General features: G+C 45.7%; 1 protein-coding gene across 1 annotated transcript in view; it reads right to left on the bottom strand.

Moving 5' to 3' along the window:
• Positions 1-442: 442 nt before the first annotated feature.
• The window catches only part of grid2 (glutamate receptor, ionotropic, delta 2), a 956,474-nt gene continuing 939,563 nt past the window's right edge, over positions 443-17,353 (bottom strand). Inside the window, exon 16 of the mRNA XM_080200204.1 lies at positions 443-1,238. Within this exon, the coding sequence (XP_080056330.1) occupies positions 816-1,238 (423 nt within the window). The 3' untranslated portion in view covers positions 443-815. The remainder of the gene's footprint in view (positions 1,239-17,353) is intronic.

Raw genomic sequence — 17,353 nt, 5'->3', positions numbered from 1 at the left:
GTAAATGCGACTCCGGCCAAACTTATATGATCCTATAATGCTAAAATGTAACTTACCTTAACCGAATTGCCTAGGCTAGGTCTACAACGTTAATGTTTGCCACTGACTGTCTCGAAGCGTTATTATAAAGCAGCGATTAACTCCATTTCAGAAGTGCATACTGGCATCTCGCTTCCTCCAGCAACAAGAACCCAAAAAAGTGAACTTCTGACATTCATCACAAACTTGGGAACATCTCAGAGAAGGGGAGCAGTTAATCAGTGCCCAAAAAAACTGGCCTTGTCGGGGCAGATTTACCCTAAAACTGTGCATTAGAAAACATCTGCATGAGGATAGAACCTTCCGAAACCTTCACCTTTCTTATAAAGTAAGATTATGCGAGGGACCACACACGCGGCATATTTAATTTTTTTTTGCAACATGATGTCAGAAATGTCTCTACGATCACAAGGATGGCTTCATATATATGTATCCTATAAAATATAGCATTCCTGAACTTGGGGCCTGAATGTTCCTTATTTTTAACAGCAGTTTTGTGCCTTTGGTCCAGAATGAAATAACACATGAAACTGTCAGCAGGAAAAGCCTTGAAGTCAAATGCAGCAGGAAATAAAACATACTTGCGTCAAACAGGCTGGAGTTATTGCGATTATATTTGAGAAAGCTGTAACTAAGATCCTGACCACCACCCACCCCCACCCCCATCTTGATTAAAAAAAAACACAAATAAAGTTACGTCCAGGTTAGAACTACCGTGAAATCTATTGTCTCACAAACTGAGTCCCGATTGGAAAAGTAATTGAGAAGGAGGCCTTTCATATGGAGGTGCCTCGGTCAGGGTCGTTGTTGAGGCTGTAGACAGCTGAGGGAGTTGGTTGGTAGGGGATGGAGGACATGGTCTTGATAGGACTTCGGAAGAAGCCACCGTTGGGTGCCCTGCTTCGGAAGGGGCCAGTTCGATGGTCAGGCATCGGCCCGAATGAGAAGCCAGAGGAGGCTTTAGCTGACAGGCTGCGGCTTATAGTCTGGATTTGCTCCGGTATGAAGGTGGTGGTGGTGATGTGAGTGTTTCTGAAGTCACTGATCTGCTCCAGGGTTTGCCGCGTTGGAATGGTGTCCACCTCCAGCGGGGTCAGGTCTATGGACGAGGTGGAGAACTGTTTGTGCGGGCTGTCATCATCCGTGCACAGGCTGTTGACTCTCCGGTGCAGATGCTCCAGGTCAATCTCCTTGTCGTCCTGTCCAAGAGAGAGAGCAAGAGGTTAGGGCACCAAGCCATGCAGCGAGCCTGAGATCCAACCTCTCTGGAAACCTGGCCTACTTTGGGCAATTTTAATTTTAGAAGCAGACCTTTGGCAGCAACCAACTCCATGTGGATTAGACTTGGCAGCAACCAAAGGACATGTAGATTAGACCTGGCATTTCAAGAACAAAAGACGTAGGAGCAGAAGTGGGGCATTTAGTCCATCAAGTCTCCTCCACTATTCAGTGAGATCATGACTGATGTGATAATTTATACATGATAACTCCACTTTCCCACCTTATCCTCAGAGCCTTTGATTCCCTTGCTGATTAAAAATCTGCCTATAGAATTCTACAGTGCAGAAGGTGGCCATTCAGCCCATCGAGTCTGCACTGACCAGAATCCCACCCAGCCACTATCCCTATAGCCCCAACTAGTTACCCTGCCAATCTCCCGACATTAAGTGGTAATTTAGCCAATCAACCTGACCCGCACATCTTTAGACAGTAGGATGGAACCGGAGCATCCAGAGGGATCCCAGGCAGACATGGGGAGAATATGCAAACTCCACACAGACAGTGACCCAAGCCAGGAATCGAACTTGGGTCCCTGGCACTGTGAGGCAGCTGTGGTACCTACTATCTAACTATCTCAGCCTTAAAAACATTTAATGACCCAGCCTCTACAGCCCTCTGTGGTAAAGAATTCCATAGATTCACTTCCCTCTGAGAGATGAAATGCTTCCTCGTCTTTGTCTTAAGTTGGCAACACCTTACTCTGAGATTATCCTGTCTGGTTGTAGATTCTCCCAGACGGGGGAGCATCCTCTCAGCATCTACCCTGTCAAGCACTGTAGAATCCTGTATGTCTCAATAAGTTTACCTCTCATTCTTCTAAACTCCAATGGGTACAGGCCCAACTTACTCAACCTTTCCTCATAAGAAAATCCCTCCCTATCTGGGATCAACCGAATGAACCATCTCTGAATTGCCTCCAAAGCCAATATATCTTTCCTTAGATAAGGGGACCAAAACTATTCACAGTATTCCAGGTGAGGTCTAACTAGTGCCTTGTATAGTTTTAGCAAGACTTCCCTATTTTTATTCTCCATTCCCTTTGAAATAAAGGCCAACATTCTACTTACCTTCCCTATTTCCCGTTGAACTTGCATGCTAGCTTTTTGTGATTTATGCATGAGGGTCCCCAAAGCTCTCAGAGCTGCAGCTTTCTGCAGTCTTTCCCCATTTGAATAATATTCAACTTCTTTATTCTTCCCATCACCTCGTGCCATTGCGACTGACCTCTAGATAATGATGGGACTTCCACAAGATCTTCCTGTCCACAACCACCCCCCATCCATTATGCTTGCTAGTTTTCTTAGATTAAAGCACGCTGTAAAGTTAAATATCAGCTGTTGCAAAAGTTTTCAATGGAAAGAGAGACATGTTCATGGATATGCTTAGGATTAAACATGTTCCTTGTACACTCTTAAAGTTTAAAGTTTATTTATTAGTCACAAGTAGGCTTATATTCACACCTCAATCAAGTTACTGTGGAAATTCCCTAGTTGCCACAATCTGGCGCCTGCTTGGATACACTGAGAGAGAATTTAGCATGGCCAATGTACCTAACATGCACATCTTTGGACCGTGGGAGAAAACCAGAGCATCAGAGACATGGGGAGAATGTGCAGACTCCACACAGACAGTGACCCAAGCCAGGAATTGAATCCAGGTCCCTGGTGCTGTGAGGCAGCAGTGCTAACCACTGTGCCACCGTGCTGCCTCATATGCCTTTGAAGGCGCGAGGGGCAAGATGTGATACCAAAGGATGGATAGAAAAGGAGTGCCCCCCCCGATCCCTCCCATTCCCCCTGCCCCCCTTCACTCATCCCCTCCCCCCACCTACCCCACACACACTGAGTGTCCTCACCAATCGAAATGTCCAAATCCTGTGAATGAAAAAGAAAAAGTGTGTGGCAAAGATTAAAACAGGTTCTGAGTAAATGGGTGAAAGTTCAGGCCATGACCACCATTTATCATCACATCTTCATAGAATCGTAGAATCCCCTAAGTGTAGAAAGAGAACATTCGGCCCATCGAGTCTGCACCTACAACAATCCCACCAGGCCCTATCCCTGTAACTCCACATAGTGACCCCACTAATGTCCCAAACCTACACGTCCCGGGACACTAAGGGTCAATTTAGCATGGCCAATCCACCTAATCTGCATGTCTGTGGGAGGAAACCATAGCCCCCAGAGGAAACCCATGAAGACATGGTAAGGACATGCAAACTCCACACATTCAGTGACCCAAGGCTGGAATCGAACTCGGGCCCCTTGCTCTGTGAGGCAGCAGTGCTAACCACCGCGTCACTGTGCCATTCTTGCTTTACATCCCATAAGGATGGCACTGTAAAATGATCTTCTATCTTCTGTAGGAACGCCATTATGACTCTTGACAGGTTGTAGGCTTTTGTACTCAATTAAGTAATTTTTGAAGTGCAGATGTTGGAAGAAACAGGCCAGCAAATTTACACGCTGCTTTCTGATTATAACCAGATAATCTGTTTTAAATGATGCTGGTTGTGGGATAAATATCGACCAGGATACTGAGGATAAATTGCCTGCATTCTTCCAAACACCAAGCATATGGGATCTTGTATATTCACATGAAAAAATAGATTCAATCAGTTTCATTGACCTGGACTCTGTCAAATTGTTGGAGCAGTATAAGATAGTGGACTGCCGAAGAAAGGGTGGCAACGTGGCATAGTGGTTAGCACTGCTGCCTCACAATGCCAGGGATCCGGGTTCGCTTCAGGTGACTGTCTCTGTGGAGTTTACACATTATCCCCGTGTCTGCGTGGGTTTCCTCCGGGCGCTCTGGTTTTCTCCCATAGTCCAAAGATGTTTGGGTTAGGTTGATTGGCCATAATACATTGCCCCTTCGTGTCAGGACCAGAGTAGCAGAGTAAATCGGTGGAGTTACAGGGATAGGGTTTGGGTGGGCTTGTGACTGGTTCAGACTTGATGGGCCATATGGCCTCCTTCTGCACTGTAGGGATTCTATGAATCAAAGTCTTCCTATTTGGTACATGCTCCAAGCCTATCACATTTACTTTAAGATATGGTGCATCTCAATAGCATCAGTTTCATTTTATGTCAACCCACAATGAGTAAAAGTTTTCTTTTGATCTTTCATGAGATGTGAGCATTGCTGGAAAGGCCAACATGTATTGACTATCCCTAATTGTCCTTGAGAAGGTGGAGGTGAGCTGCCTTCTTGAATCGCTGCATTCCGTGCGGTGTAGGTAGACCCAATTGCTGTTAGGGAGGGAGTTCCAGGATTTGACCCAGTGAAGAAACAGCAACATATTTCAAAGTCAAGATAGCATCTGGCCTGGATGGAAACTTGCAGGAGGTGGTGCCCCCATCCATCTGCTGCCCTCGTCCTTTCAGATTCTGCAGTTTACAGGTTTGGAAGGTGTTGCCAGAGGAGCCTTGGCGAGTTGCTACAGTGCATCTTGTAGATGGTGCACACTGCTGTTACTGCACAACAGCGGTGGAGGGAGGGAATGTTAAAGTCTGTGGATGTGCTGTTGTGTCTTGGATGGTGTTATTGTTTCCTGAATGTTATTAGAGCTCCACTCATCCAGGAAAATCATTCCATCTCACTTCTAATTTGTGCTTCGTGGATGATGGACAGGCTTTGGGGAGTCAGGAGGTGAGTTGCTCACTGCAGAATCCCCAGCCTCTGACTCTTGTAGCCATAGTATTTGTATGGCTGGTTGGTTACATTTCTGGCCAGTGGTAACCCCCTCAGGGATGTTGCTAGTTGAGATTTAGCAATGGTAATGCTATTGAATGTCAAAGGGGGTCAGAAGAAAAGAAGCACAATTGCAATTTTCAAACGTGAGACAGATAGAGTTTGATAGGTAAATATATCAAAAGATATAGACGACTCGGGATCTGACTGATGATAGAAATATTGTAAGGGCTGAGTGGCCTCCTCCTATTGTTCTTATGTTCAAAGGATTGTCGGACAGACAATATTCTTATCCTTGACCTGTATTCTCTTTGAAGATGTATCCCAGAGAAAGCAGGTAAATGGGGAATTCCATACCCACACTTCGGTAACCTCACTGAGAATGTATTTTCCATAGACTGATTCAGTTCCTACATTTATCCAGTAAAACGTGAGTGCTTTGGTTCCTTCAACCCTTAACTGCTGAAGAAGCAGAGATTATTTTTAGCATGTCTTTCATCTTAATCCATACAATTGAATTGCATTAGAAGAGGTCACATATGCTTGATAGGGTCAAAGAGGGATGTCTGATCCCATTTTACAGGCTGCCTTGTCCCTGGTGTGTCAGGCTGAGTTAGTGTTAACCCAAAGTGGTAAAGTAAAAGTTTATTTATTAGTCACAAGTACGGCTTATATTAACACTGCAATTAAGTTACTGTGAAAATCCCCTAGTTGCCATGTTCCAGCGGCTGTTCGGGTCAATGAACTTAACCAGCACGTCTTTCAAACTGTGGGAGGAAATGGGAGTGCCTGGAGCAAACCCACACAGACACTGGGAGAACTTGCAAACTCCACACAGGCAGTGACCCGAGGGTGGGAATTGAACCTGGGTCCCTGGCGCTGTGAGGCAACGGTGCTAACCACTGTGCCACCATGCCATCCCTTTCACAAGTGAACTAATGTTATAGACAAATTATTCTATTTAATGCTTGAATGCAATTTTGCTGGTGAATAAGGTGTTAAAGTAGCAAATTGTCATGACCGGAGGTATTTTTAAATTATATGCTAACGAATTGCACTGAGTTATAGGATACAACCATTACTCCACTTTTCCATGCTTTTTTACGCATTACACATACTTAATGTTTATTAAATCAGGATATTCAGCCTTAACATTCATATACTTTAGCTAAGGTTAGTGCATGGTACTTCATTAAGCTTACTTATTATATTGTTCTTAATAAAAGAAAGTTGCATTTATATAGCATCTTTCACAACTGCAGGCAAGTGCCGAAGCTCTTCACAGCCATTGAAGTATGTTTGAAGTTTTTATTCATTCGTGGAACACGGACACCGCTGGCTGGCCAGCATTTACTGCCCATCCGGTGTGGTGGCACAGTGGCTAGCACTGCTATCTCCCAGCACCAGGGATCCAGGTTCAATTTGGGCCTCGGGTCACTGTCTGCGTGGAATTTGCACATTCTTCTTGTGTCTGCGTGGGTTTCCTGCGGGTGCTCCGGTTTCCACCCACAGTCCAAAGATGTGCCATGGTAAATTGACCCTAGTGTCAGGAGGTTGGCAGGGTAAATGGGTGTGATTGTGGTCAGTGTGGACTCAATGGGCTGAATGGCCTCCTTTTGCACTGCATGGATTCTATGGATCCCTTAAAGGGCAATTGAGAGTCAACCACATTGCTGTGGCTCTGGAGTCACACGTAAGCCAGACCCGATAAGGATGGCAGATTCCTTTCTCTAAAGGACATTAGTGAACCAAATGGGTTTTTCCAACACTCAACAATGGTTTCATGGTCATCAGTAGATTCTTAACACCAGATATTTTTTATTGAAGTCACGTTCCACCATTTGCTGTGTTGGGATTCAAAGCTGGGTTCCCAGAACATTAGCTGATTCTGTGGATTCATTTTTTTTTTAAGTCATTCATGGGACATTGGTGTTGCTGCCTGGCAAACATTTATTGCCCATCTCCTAGCTGCCCAAGGGCAGTTGACAGTTAACCACATTGCTGTGACTCTGGAGTCACATGTAGGCCAGACCAGGTAAGGATGACAGATTTCCTTCCCTAAAGGACATTAGTGAACCAAATGGATTTTTCTGACAATGGTTTCATAGTGATCAGTAATTGTTAATTCCACGCATTTTTTGTTGAATTCACATTCCACCATCTGGGATTCATGGCAGGATTCTAACCTGCGTCCTCAGAACATTAGCTTAGTTTCTGGATTAATGGTCTTATGATAATATCACTAGGCCATCGCCTCCTCAGTGTTGTCACTGTTGTCATGGAGGAAACACAGCAGGCAATTTGGCACAGCAAGCTCCCACAAATGGCAAATGACATAGGCCAGATAATCAGTTTTTTCTGACGTTGATTGAGGGATAAATGTTGGCCAAGATGCCAAGAGTAACTCTTTGGTTAACTGGAGATTGTAACACTTAAGGTACTTAAGGTACAAGTCTGCGTGAGTTTCCTCCGAGTGCTCCAGCTTCCACCCACAGTCCAGAGGTGTGCAGGTTAGGCGGATTTGCCATTCTAAATTGCCCCTTGGTGTCTCAAGACTAGGGGGATTAATGGGGTAAATACTTGGGGTTATGAGGATAGTGCCTGGGTAAGGTGTTCTGTTGGAGAGTCAGGGCAGACTTGATGGGCAGAACGGCTTCTGCCTGCACTGTAGGGATTCTATGATTCTATTCGCAGCTTGGATACATTTGAAGTGCCGAGGAATGGAGATAGAACCCTGTTAGGGGATATTAAAAAAAGGTAAGAAAAAAGGCACAGTTCTGTTCAAGAGCGAGTAGCATGAACAGCTATCACTAGGGAGAAGACAAAGGGAAGTGGGGGGAATGGTGGGAGGGTGGGGGGTGGGGAATAGTCAGCTTCATGAGGCTGAAAGGGCTGGGTTTCAGAGAAACCCTGGGAACCATTAGCTCTATACTGCTAAGAGTTGGGGCTCAGGGAAGCCTAGGAGCCATGGTTGGCAGCAACGTGACTGAGAACTGAGACTGTGCCCGTGTTTGGAGTGTAGTCTGGCCATCACAGGGGGATGTGATCTCGGTGGGAGGTCGGCTCAGCTGGAAAATAGAGACCAAGGAGCAGATTTCAGAGAGGTAAGGATTGTGCCCATGGAACCCAGGCGGAACAGAGCATATTATCAGCTGGAGATCAGACTAGCTTTTGGAGGAAGATAAGCTGAAATCCCTTGTGAGGGGAAACAAAGTTCTGAAAGGATTTTGCGACTCACAGCGATTGTCTGGTTGAGTTGCTGAGAAATTCGGTAGAAATCTGTGATTACCACAATCTGCTTGAGAATTCATGTTAACCTCACGTTAATTCTGTTCAGAGGGTGCATTGACGATGTGCTTTAATGATCTTTATAATGGTGACATTTCTTTTGTTTGTTTAAAACTGTGGAATCTTATTATCTTAGTAAATAACAAGGAATAAAAGTTACTGTTGCTGAAGAAACAGAGATTATTTTTAGCCATGTCTTTCGTCTTAATCCAGGGAGTAAAAGTTACTGTTCCTCAACCAGATTGTAACAAATTTGGGGGTTTCAACAAAAATTCAGGTCTTAGGAAAAAAGAAAATTACAGCACAGGAACAGGTCCTTTGGCCCTCCAAGCTCATATTGATCATGATGCCTGAACTAAAACCCCCTACCCTTTCCTGGGACCATATCCCTCTATTCCCATCCTATTCATGTATTTATCAAGATGCCCCTTACAAGTCACTATCATGTCTGTTTCCACTACCTTCTCTGGCAGTGAGTTCCAAGCACTTGCCACCTTCTGTGTAAAATATCCGCCTCGTACATGTCCTTTGAATCTTGCCCCTTGCACCTTAAACACATTCCCCCGACTAATTGACTCTTCCACCCTGGGAAGAAGCTTCTGATTATTCTGATGGAGATTGACGTGGAGATGCTGGCTTTGGACTGGGGTGGGGACAATAAGAGGTTTCACAACACCAGGTTAAAGTCCAACAGTTTATTTGGTAGCATGAGTTTCGGAGCACTGCTCCTTCATTAGGTCTTTTTTTTCCTTCAGTGGGAGACCTGGAACCTGGGTCAGGGTAGGCTGGTGATGTGTTTTTCAAAATCAGTGAATTTTTATATGATGGGTAAGAAAGCTTCTACACCTAACAGGTAATTAAGCCTTTCCAGGTACATACAATGCAAGTGGAGAGAGTTTAATCACAGGTTAAAGAGGTGTGAATTGTCTTAAGACCTGATGAGGGACCAGCGCTCTGAAAGCTCATAATTCCAAATAAACCCGTTGGACTTTAGGCTGGTGTTGTGAGACTCCTTACTTGATGGAAATTGTAACAACATGGGCTGAGGCCGTTCTGGAGGTGGCTTGCTCCCTGCTTCTTAAGAGCAATTAGGGATAGGCAGTAATTGTTACCCTTGCCATCAATGTCCACATCCTGTGACTATGTCAAAAATAAATTTTATTTTATTGCCTTGTTTTAAAAATAAGATTGGGTGTCTCCCCTCCATCACAACTCTTTGAGATGGTACTATTATTTGTGACTAGGTTATTAATTATATTGTTAGGATGCATAGGTGAAGGGCACTCTTTAAATAAGTACCTTGAGCACATATAAATAGGAGACAGCTGGGACATTGGGTGTGAGAGAGGAATGTTGAGATCCTCCCCAAGACATCCTACAACTTCCCTTCCCCTCCCCTCCCTTCCCTCCCCTTCTCTTCACCACACCAATCTTGTCAAAGTCTCACAGAATACCATCACCAGGGAGTGGGGAAGGGGAGGGGAGGGGAGGGGGGTGCCGTTGGGGAGGGAGAGATCTAAGTGTTGGGGGACAGTCTGTGGAGGGGGGAATGGGGTAGTTTTCTCCATTCCCTGAGGGGAAGGAGCACCCAAACAGAAGGGGCATTCCAAAAGAGGTGACCCCTCCCCCCACCCCAGTGTCGCCCGAGATGAAAGGTCAGAACTTCTGTCCCCCACCCTCAGTAATCGGACACCGGCCAGGCTAAAAATTGATGGGAAAAGGCCACTTAACGGACTTAATGGGAGCAAGGACAGGCTTCCACTCCACCATAAAATCGTATCTGGTTCAGGTGGATGGGCTTCTCCATGGACAGAATCCCACCCATGCTATTTTACAATCTTCCCCTACCACAGAAACCAGCAGAATGGGGAAGGACCAGTGATGGAGCATAAAATTCTGGGACATATCTTGATTTTAACTTCTCAAACTGGCTCACATTCTGTTAACATTATGGACCTTTGGCTGATTTTAAATTAGAATCCTTTCTCAGTACAATCACTGATACAGTGAGCTATATCAGTATGCACTGTCGTGCAATGTGCATTATCTGACACTTAAAATCCATCTGCAATTTGGCATGTTTTTCACAGATGTAACAGTAAGTTACAGCCACTACTGGAAAGAGGGCTGGGAACACAGGAAGACAAGGAGGGATCAAGTACCATTACGGACACAGTTAATCCTTCATCATGCCCTGCCCAATACCTTGATATCCTTTCTCTAATATCCTATTATTCTGCTTCATTCTGTACAATATTGTAAAATCGTTACAGTGCAGAAGGAGGCCATTCGGCCCATCAAGTCTGCACTGACTACAATCTCACCCAGGTCCTGGGCGGGGGGGGGGGGGACGGTGGGGGGAGGAGGAGGAGGAGAGAGAGAGAGTAAGATGTATCTTGGGGGGGGTGGGGGGGGGGGAGTGCAGATGGATCTCTGGTGTGGGGGGGCAGGGGGGGTCCGCTGCTACTCTGTCGGCAATCAGCAGGGAGCAGAGGGTCAGGGTTAGCGATCAGTCTGGGTAGTGGGGGGGGGGTGGATAAGGGGGCCAGTTATGTGTGTGGGTAGCGGGGGGGGGGGTGGATAAGGGACACACACACACACAAACACACATCACTGTCCCCCCTTATCCACCCCCCCACTACCCACACACATCAATGCCCCCCCCTTTATCCACACCCACACTACCCAGACCGATCGCCCACCCCTGCCTCCCTCCCCACCCCACCGATCATCTGCAGAGTGGCAGCGGACCCCTCTGCCCTCTCTCCACCCAAAGATCTATCTGCCCCCCCGCCCCCCGCACCAGAGATCCATCTGACCTTCCTCCTATCCCCAACCAGACAGCGATCAGACCTCACTCTCCTCCTCCCCCCTCCAACCAGTGAATGACCTGACCTCCCTCCACCCCCACTCCCACCACTGATCTGAGTCAGAGAGCCGTTGGAAACAACGATTGTGCTCTTCAGAGGCAGGAGCGTCCGACTCAGACTTTTATTCAGCAGGTCCGTAACGGCGTGGCCCCGGATCAGTGAACATGGCGGTTAAGGGGGAAATGCTGATCGGGTTGGGCAGGCAATTCATTGATTCAGTTTAAATGTGTGCAAATGCATTTAAATTGTCATTGCGCCTGATTTGGGCACGGAACAGGTCCACGGGTCTCAGTAAAGTCGCGATCTGCTTGTACTCAGGTGCAGATCGCGATAAAAGTCTCACAGCCGATTTTACCACAATTTCGTGCCCGAAAACGGGTGCAAATTGTTGGTAAAATCAGGCCCCAAGTATTTACCCTGCTAATCTCCCTGACACTAAGGGGCAATTGAGCATGGCCAATCAACCTAACCCGCACATCTTTGGACAGGATGTGGACATTGGTGACAAGGTCAAGAGTTCTTGTCCATCTGTAATTGCAGTTGAGAAGCTGGAGAGGCCATCTTGAAGTGCTGCAGTCTGCGTTGTTACGATCTCCATCCGAACCCACAGATATTAGCTTGATTGGCACCCTTCCACAAACATTCACTCCCTCCACCACCGATGGACAGTGGCAGCTGTGTGTACCATCTACCAGATACCCTGCAGGAACTCACCCAAGGCTCCTTAGGCAGCACCTTCCAAACTCACAAACACCTAGAAGGACAAGGGCAGCAGATACATGGGGAAGGTCCCCCCCTGCTCCCCAAGTCACTCACCATCCTAATATATTGCTGTTCCTACACTGTCACACTGGATTAAGATCCTGGAATTCCCTCCCTAACAGCACACTAAGTGTACCTGCACCTTATGCAGCAGTTCAAAAAGGCAGCTCACTACCGCCTTCCAAAGGGCAATTAGGAATGGATTAGTGCTGCCCTTGCCAGCTACGCTTACATCTGGTAAATGAATTAAAGAAAAGTTACCATCCTGGATGAAACCACCCGCCCCCCACATCTTGTTCTGTGTTCACCAACTCAGGTTTTAATATTCCATTATTAAGCAGTGATGCTACTGCGTGATGGGGCAGAGTTTCTATTCCTCTTTGCCCCAGTGCCAACTTTTATCTGTTCACCACAATGTGGATCGAATTTAATTACGGGGCCAGAGACATGAGTGTTTGTAATTGCATGGAAATTGGAATCCCGACAGAGTAGAGAGGGCTGGGTAAGATTGCAATCAATCTTTCTCAAATGCCTTATTGACCTAGTCTTTTCAACGCTCAGGATTAATATGGACAATGTTTAATGAGTGCCATCAAATAACTGCGTCCAGGGATGTGATTGCCATTCTCTTCTGAGATCGGAAATGAACCAGGATGCAAAGTTTTTGATGTTACCTATTGGATCATTGATGAGGTCAAGGGAAAAATCTTGGCTGACACTCCAGTGCAGTGCCAATGTGACGCTGCACTGTTGGACGTCCACCTTCTGGGTGAGACACCAAACCAAGGCCATGTCCATCCTCTCTCAGCTGGATAAATAAGATCCCTCGGCACTATTGGAGGAAAAGCGGGGGAGTTACTCCCCGTTGGCCTGATCAATAGTTAGCCCTCAAATAACACAGGCAAAACCAGATAATCTGATGAGTAACAAATTGCTGTTTGTGGGGGCTCGCAGCGTGCAAACTGGCTGAGGCATTTCCTCCATTACAAGAGACACAACACTTAGTCACTTTAAGTCATTGACCGGAAAGTGTTTTGGGGTGGCCTGATTTCATCAAAAGTCAAAACACGAGTCTTTTTCTTTCTCTTATTTGACAAGGGTTCAATTCCAGCCTTGGGTCACTGTCTGTGTGGAGTGTGAACATTCTCCCTGTCCCATAGTCCAAAAATATGCAGGTTAGGTGGATTGGCCATCTAAATTGCACCTTACTGTCAGGGGGATTAGTAAGGTAAATATCTGGCGTTATGGAGTTAGGGCCTGGGTGGGATTGTTGTTGGTACAGGCTCGATGGACCAAATGGCCTCTTTCTGCACTGTAGGATTCTATGAAGAATAATCTCAAACCTACCTTTGGCCGAGTCTCTTTGGCTCCATCATTAGTGGGGTTGACCAGAGCCTGTACTCTGCACGCTCCGACTATTTCCAACCTCAGACTGCAATCACAGGTCTATGGATCCTAATTTGCATATTTAAAGAACCCTGGTGTCATAAACAGATGGACACTCGTGCTGGGATTTTACCGCCTCGCCTGCCCAAGGCTCATAAGATCCCACCCGAGGCCAATGGAGAATGCCATTCTGCGAGCTTCGCCTGCCTCGGTTCTGGGGTGGGTGTGCCGGTAAAATTCCGGCATTGGTCCCAACGATGACCGCCTTTTAGAGGGACAGGAGCCTGCTGAATAGGGGTCCATGGGGTGGGGAGACCAGCAACCCCCTTTTGACCCAACTTACACCAGTTAAAACCTGACCCCAACAGCGAAGATGCTCAGGAGACCACAAGGGCTAAAAATGTGGTTTCAATCCACAAAGAAGGACTTATTCCCCTGCGGTCGTGTTCTGATGCACTGAAGTATAATTCAGTTCTGTGAACCCCTTGTTCAGGTTTGATTCCTTCCGTTTCACCTTTCAAGCATCAGTTCTCAGCTCTCACTGTCAGTTCACAGTCTTGTCACTGAAGTCTTGGGGCACCTCAAAGAAGTAAATTGATTCATTTGACAATGGAAAGCATCTTTGAATACTCGACAGAGCTGATAGTAGAATATAAATTCTCAGCACAGCCTTAAGGGTGCCTACAAGAGGATAAGTCAGGACAATAAGATAGAAAATGTATGACCCAGTAACAGAGATCTGAGGATCTGGTGTTCTGGAGAATGAGATTATTATTATGGAACGAAATGGAAGTATGAATGAAAAATAAGTGCATGATTTTCCAGGTGCGTTTTGCACTTTTATGAACTTAGGAACATAAGAACGTCATTTATCACCTCACGCATGTACTACCAGATGATAGTTGATCTGAACCTTAACTCCATTTACCCATCGTAGATCCAAAGACCTGAATATCTTTGTCTAAAACTGTACCAGCAGTGGCTCATTGGGTAGAACACTTGCCTCTATAACACAAAGTTTGGCTTCAATTCCCTCTCCAGGTCAAGTGCAAAAAACAAGGTTGATCCCAAGTACAAAACTGGCAGAGTGCCACACTGTCAAAGGTGGGGTCTTGCAAATGGGACTTTAAACTGGGGCCCCATCTGCCTGTTTGGGTGGATGTAAAATATCCCGTGGCACTATTCTGAAGAAGAGCAGGGGAGTTCTCCCCAGCGCTGTGACCAATCATTTTCCCTCGGCCAACATGAAAAAGAAAAACAAAATCTGCTCATTATCACATTGCTGTTTTATGGGAGCTTGCTGTGTCATAGAACCATAGAATTCTACAGCGCAGAAGGAGACCATTCGGCCCATCGTGTCTGCACCAACCACAATCCCACCCAGGGCCCTTTCCCCATAACCTCATATATTTACCATAGCTCATCTCCCTGACACGAAGGGGCAATTGAGCGTGGCCAAGCCACACATCTTTGGACTGTGGGAGGAAACCAAAGCGCTCGGAAGAAACACACGCAGAAACACGGGGAGAACGTGCAAACTCCACACAGACTGCGACCCATGTCGGGATACGAACTCAGGTCCCTGGTGCTGTGAGGCTGCAGTGCTGACCACTGTGCTACCGTGTCGATCACTCAATTAAAGTCAATTAATAAAGTCAAATCATTAGTCAAAAAAATGGATCTGGGTTAAAAGCCAGTCACGGAGACCATGAAACAACCATATATTGTGGTAAAAATCCACCTGGTTCTTTGATGCCCGTTAGAGCAGGAAATCTGCCCTCCTTACCTGGTCTGGCCTACATATGACACCAGAACAACAGCAATGTGGTTCATTCTTACCTGCCCTTAAAGGTCTATTAGGGATGGACAACATATATTGAGATTGCCAATGACATCCACATCCCATGAAAGGATTAAAAAAAGGTACACAATGATGTTGATGTACTTATTAAAGTGAAAGTTCAAGTGAAAGTTATGTGGTTCAGGGGCACATGCCTCTAACAATTTGCTGCTTTTTTTCAGTGAGGTGTAGGATTCTTTGGTTTATGTTTTTATTGCATCAGGTAAAGGTTTGGCACAACTGACACCTTCTGGTCAGTTAGCTATCCTGTTTCTTCAGTTTGCAAAATAATAGAATGTTAAAACAATTGGTAGAGTTGCTGCATTCTGACCGTTTCATGCGGTTTGTCATTGGTGGAGAGATGTATCTATAAAACCAGCACACGTTTCCTGCACTTCCTGTTGTTGTATCTACTTCCTGTTGTCACCCATTTGCTGCTGCACTTCCCTTATTGGCTCAGAGGCAAACCAGTAACAAATCAGAATTGAGGCGGGTAACCAGTGAGACAAAAGTGTGGAAAGCAGCTGGAACAAGAGTAGATCTCCGACTGGATCACTCGGTTCCATATTTCATTACAACCTTGGTCCAAATACAGGCTGAAGGGACCTAATTCCCTAATGATGTGAGGTGAGAATGTCTGCCCTTGACACCAAGGCAGAATTTGACCGAGTATGGCATTGAGGAACCCTCAAGTCTGTGGGAATAGGGGGGCAATCTCTCCACTGACTGTTTGTTCTCATTGGAATGACAGAGGTTGAGGGGCAACCTGATAGAAGTCAAAAAGATGAAAGGGGCATGGACAGAGTGGAGAGTCAAAAGCTTTTTCCCAGGGTGGAAGAGTCATTTACTTGGGGGCATAGGTTTAAGGTGACTTACGAGGCAAGGTTTTTACACAGAAGGTGGTGGGTGCCTGGAACTCACTGCCAGGGAAGGTAGTGGGAGCAGATGTGATAATGACTTTTAAGGGGTATCTTAACAAATACATGAATAGGATGGGAATAGAGGCATATGATTCCTGGAAGGGAAGGGAGTTTTAGTTAAGTCGGGCAGTATGGTTGGTGCAGACTTGGAGGGTTGAAGGGCCTGTTCCTGTGCTGTAATTTTCTTTGTTCTTTGACTGGAATCATACCTCGCACAAAGGAAGGGGGTTGTGGTTGTTAATGGCCAATCATCTTAGCCTTAGGGCATTGGTGCAACAGTTCCTCAGGACAGTGTCTTATTGCACTCCTTACTTAAAGTCATAGAGTCATCTTGTTCATGCCTCCCTTTCTTTCTGAACCCTTAAGCTAGTCCCAATTTCCCGCATTTGGCCCATATCCCTCTATACCCATCTTATCCATTTAACCGTCTAAATGCTTTTTAAAAGACAAAATTGTACCTGCCTCTCCTACTGCCTCTGGCAGCTTGTTCCAGACATTCACCACACTCTGTGTGAAATAATTGCCCCTCTGGACCCTTTTGTATCTCTTCCCTCTCACCTTCAACCCATGCCCTCTAATTTTAGACTCCTCTACCTTTGGGAAATGATATTGACTACCTAGCTGATCTATGCCCCTCATTATTTATAGACCTCTGCAAGATCACCTCTCAGCCTTAGAGAAAAAAGTCCCAGTCTATCCAGCCTCTCCTTATAACTCAAACTATCAAGTCCTGGTAGCATCCTAGTAAATCTTTTCTGCACTCTTTCTAGTTTAATAATATCCTTTCTATAATAGAGTGACCAGAACTGCACACAGTATTCCAAGTGTGGTCTTATCAATGTCTTGTACAACTTCAACAAGACGTCCCAACTCCTGTATTCAATGTTCTGACCGATGAAACCAAGCATGCTGAATGCCTTCTTCACCATTCTGTCCACCTGTGGCTCCACTTTCAAGGAACTATGAACATGTACCCTTAGATCTCTTTGTTCTGTAACTCTCCCCAGTGTCCTATCATTAACCAAGTAAGTCCTGGTTCAATGTATCTAAATATATTACCTTGCATTTATTTAAATTAAATTCCATCTGCCATTCGTCAGTCCATTGGCCCAATTAATCAAGATCCTGTTACAATCCTGGATAACCTTCTCCACTGTCCACTGTGCCACCAATCTTGGTGTCATCTACAAACTTACTAACCATGCCTCTTATATCCAAATCATTAATATAAATAACAAATAACAATGGATCCAGCCCTGAGGCACATCGCTGAT

This window comes from Carcharhinus amblyrhynchos, chromosome 1 (genome assembly GCF_965287045.1).
Source record: "Carcharhinus amblyrhynchos chromosome 1, sCarAmb.v2.hapA, whole genome shotgun sequence".
Taxonomy (NCBI): Eukaryota; Metazoa; Chordata; class Chondrichthyes; order Carcharhiniformes; family Carcharhinidae; genus Carcharhinus; species Carcharhinus amblyrhynchos.
This window is presented reverse-complemented; position numbering and strand designations above follow the sequence as displayed.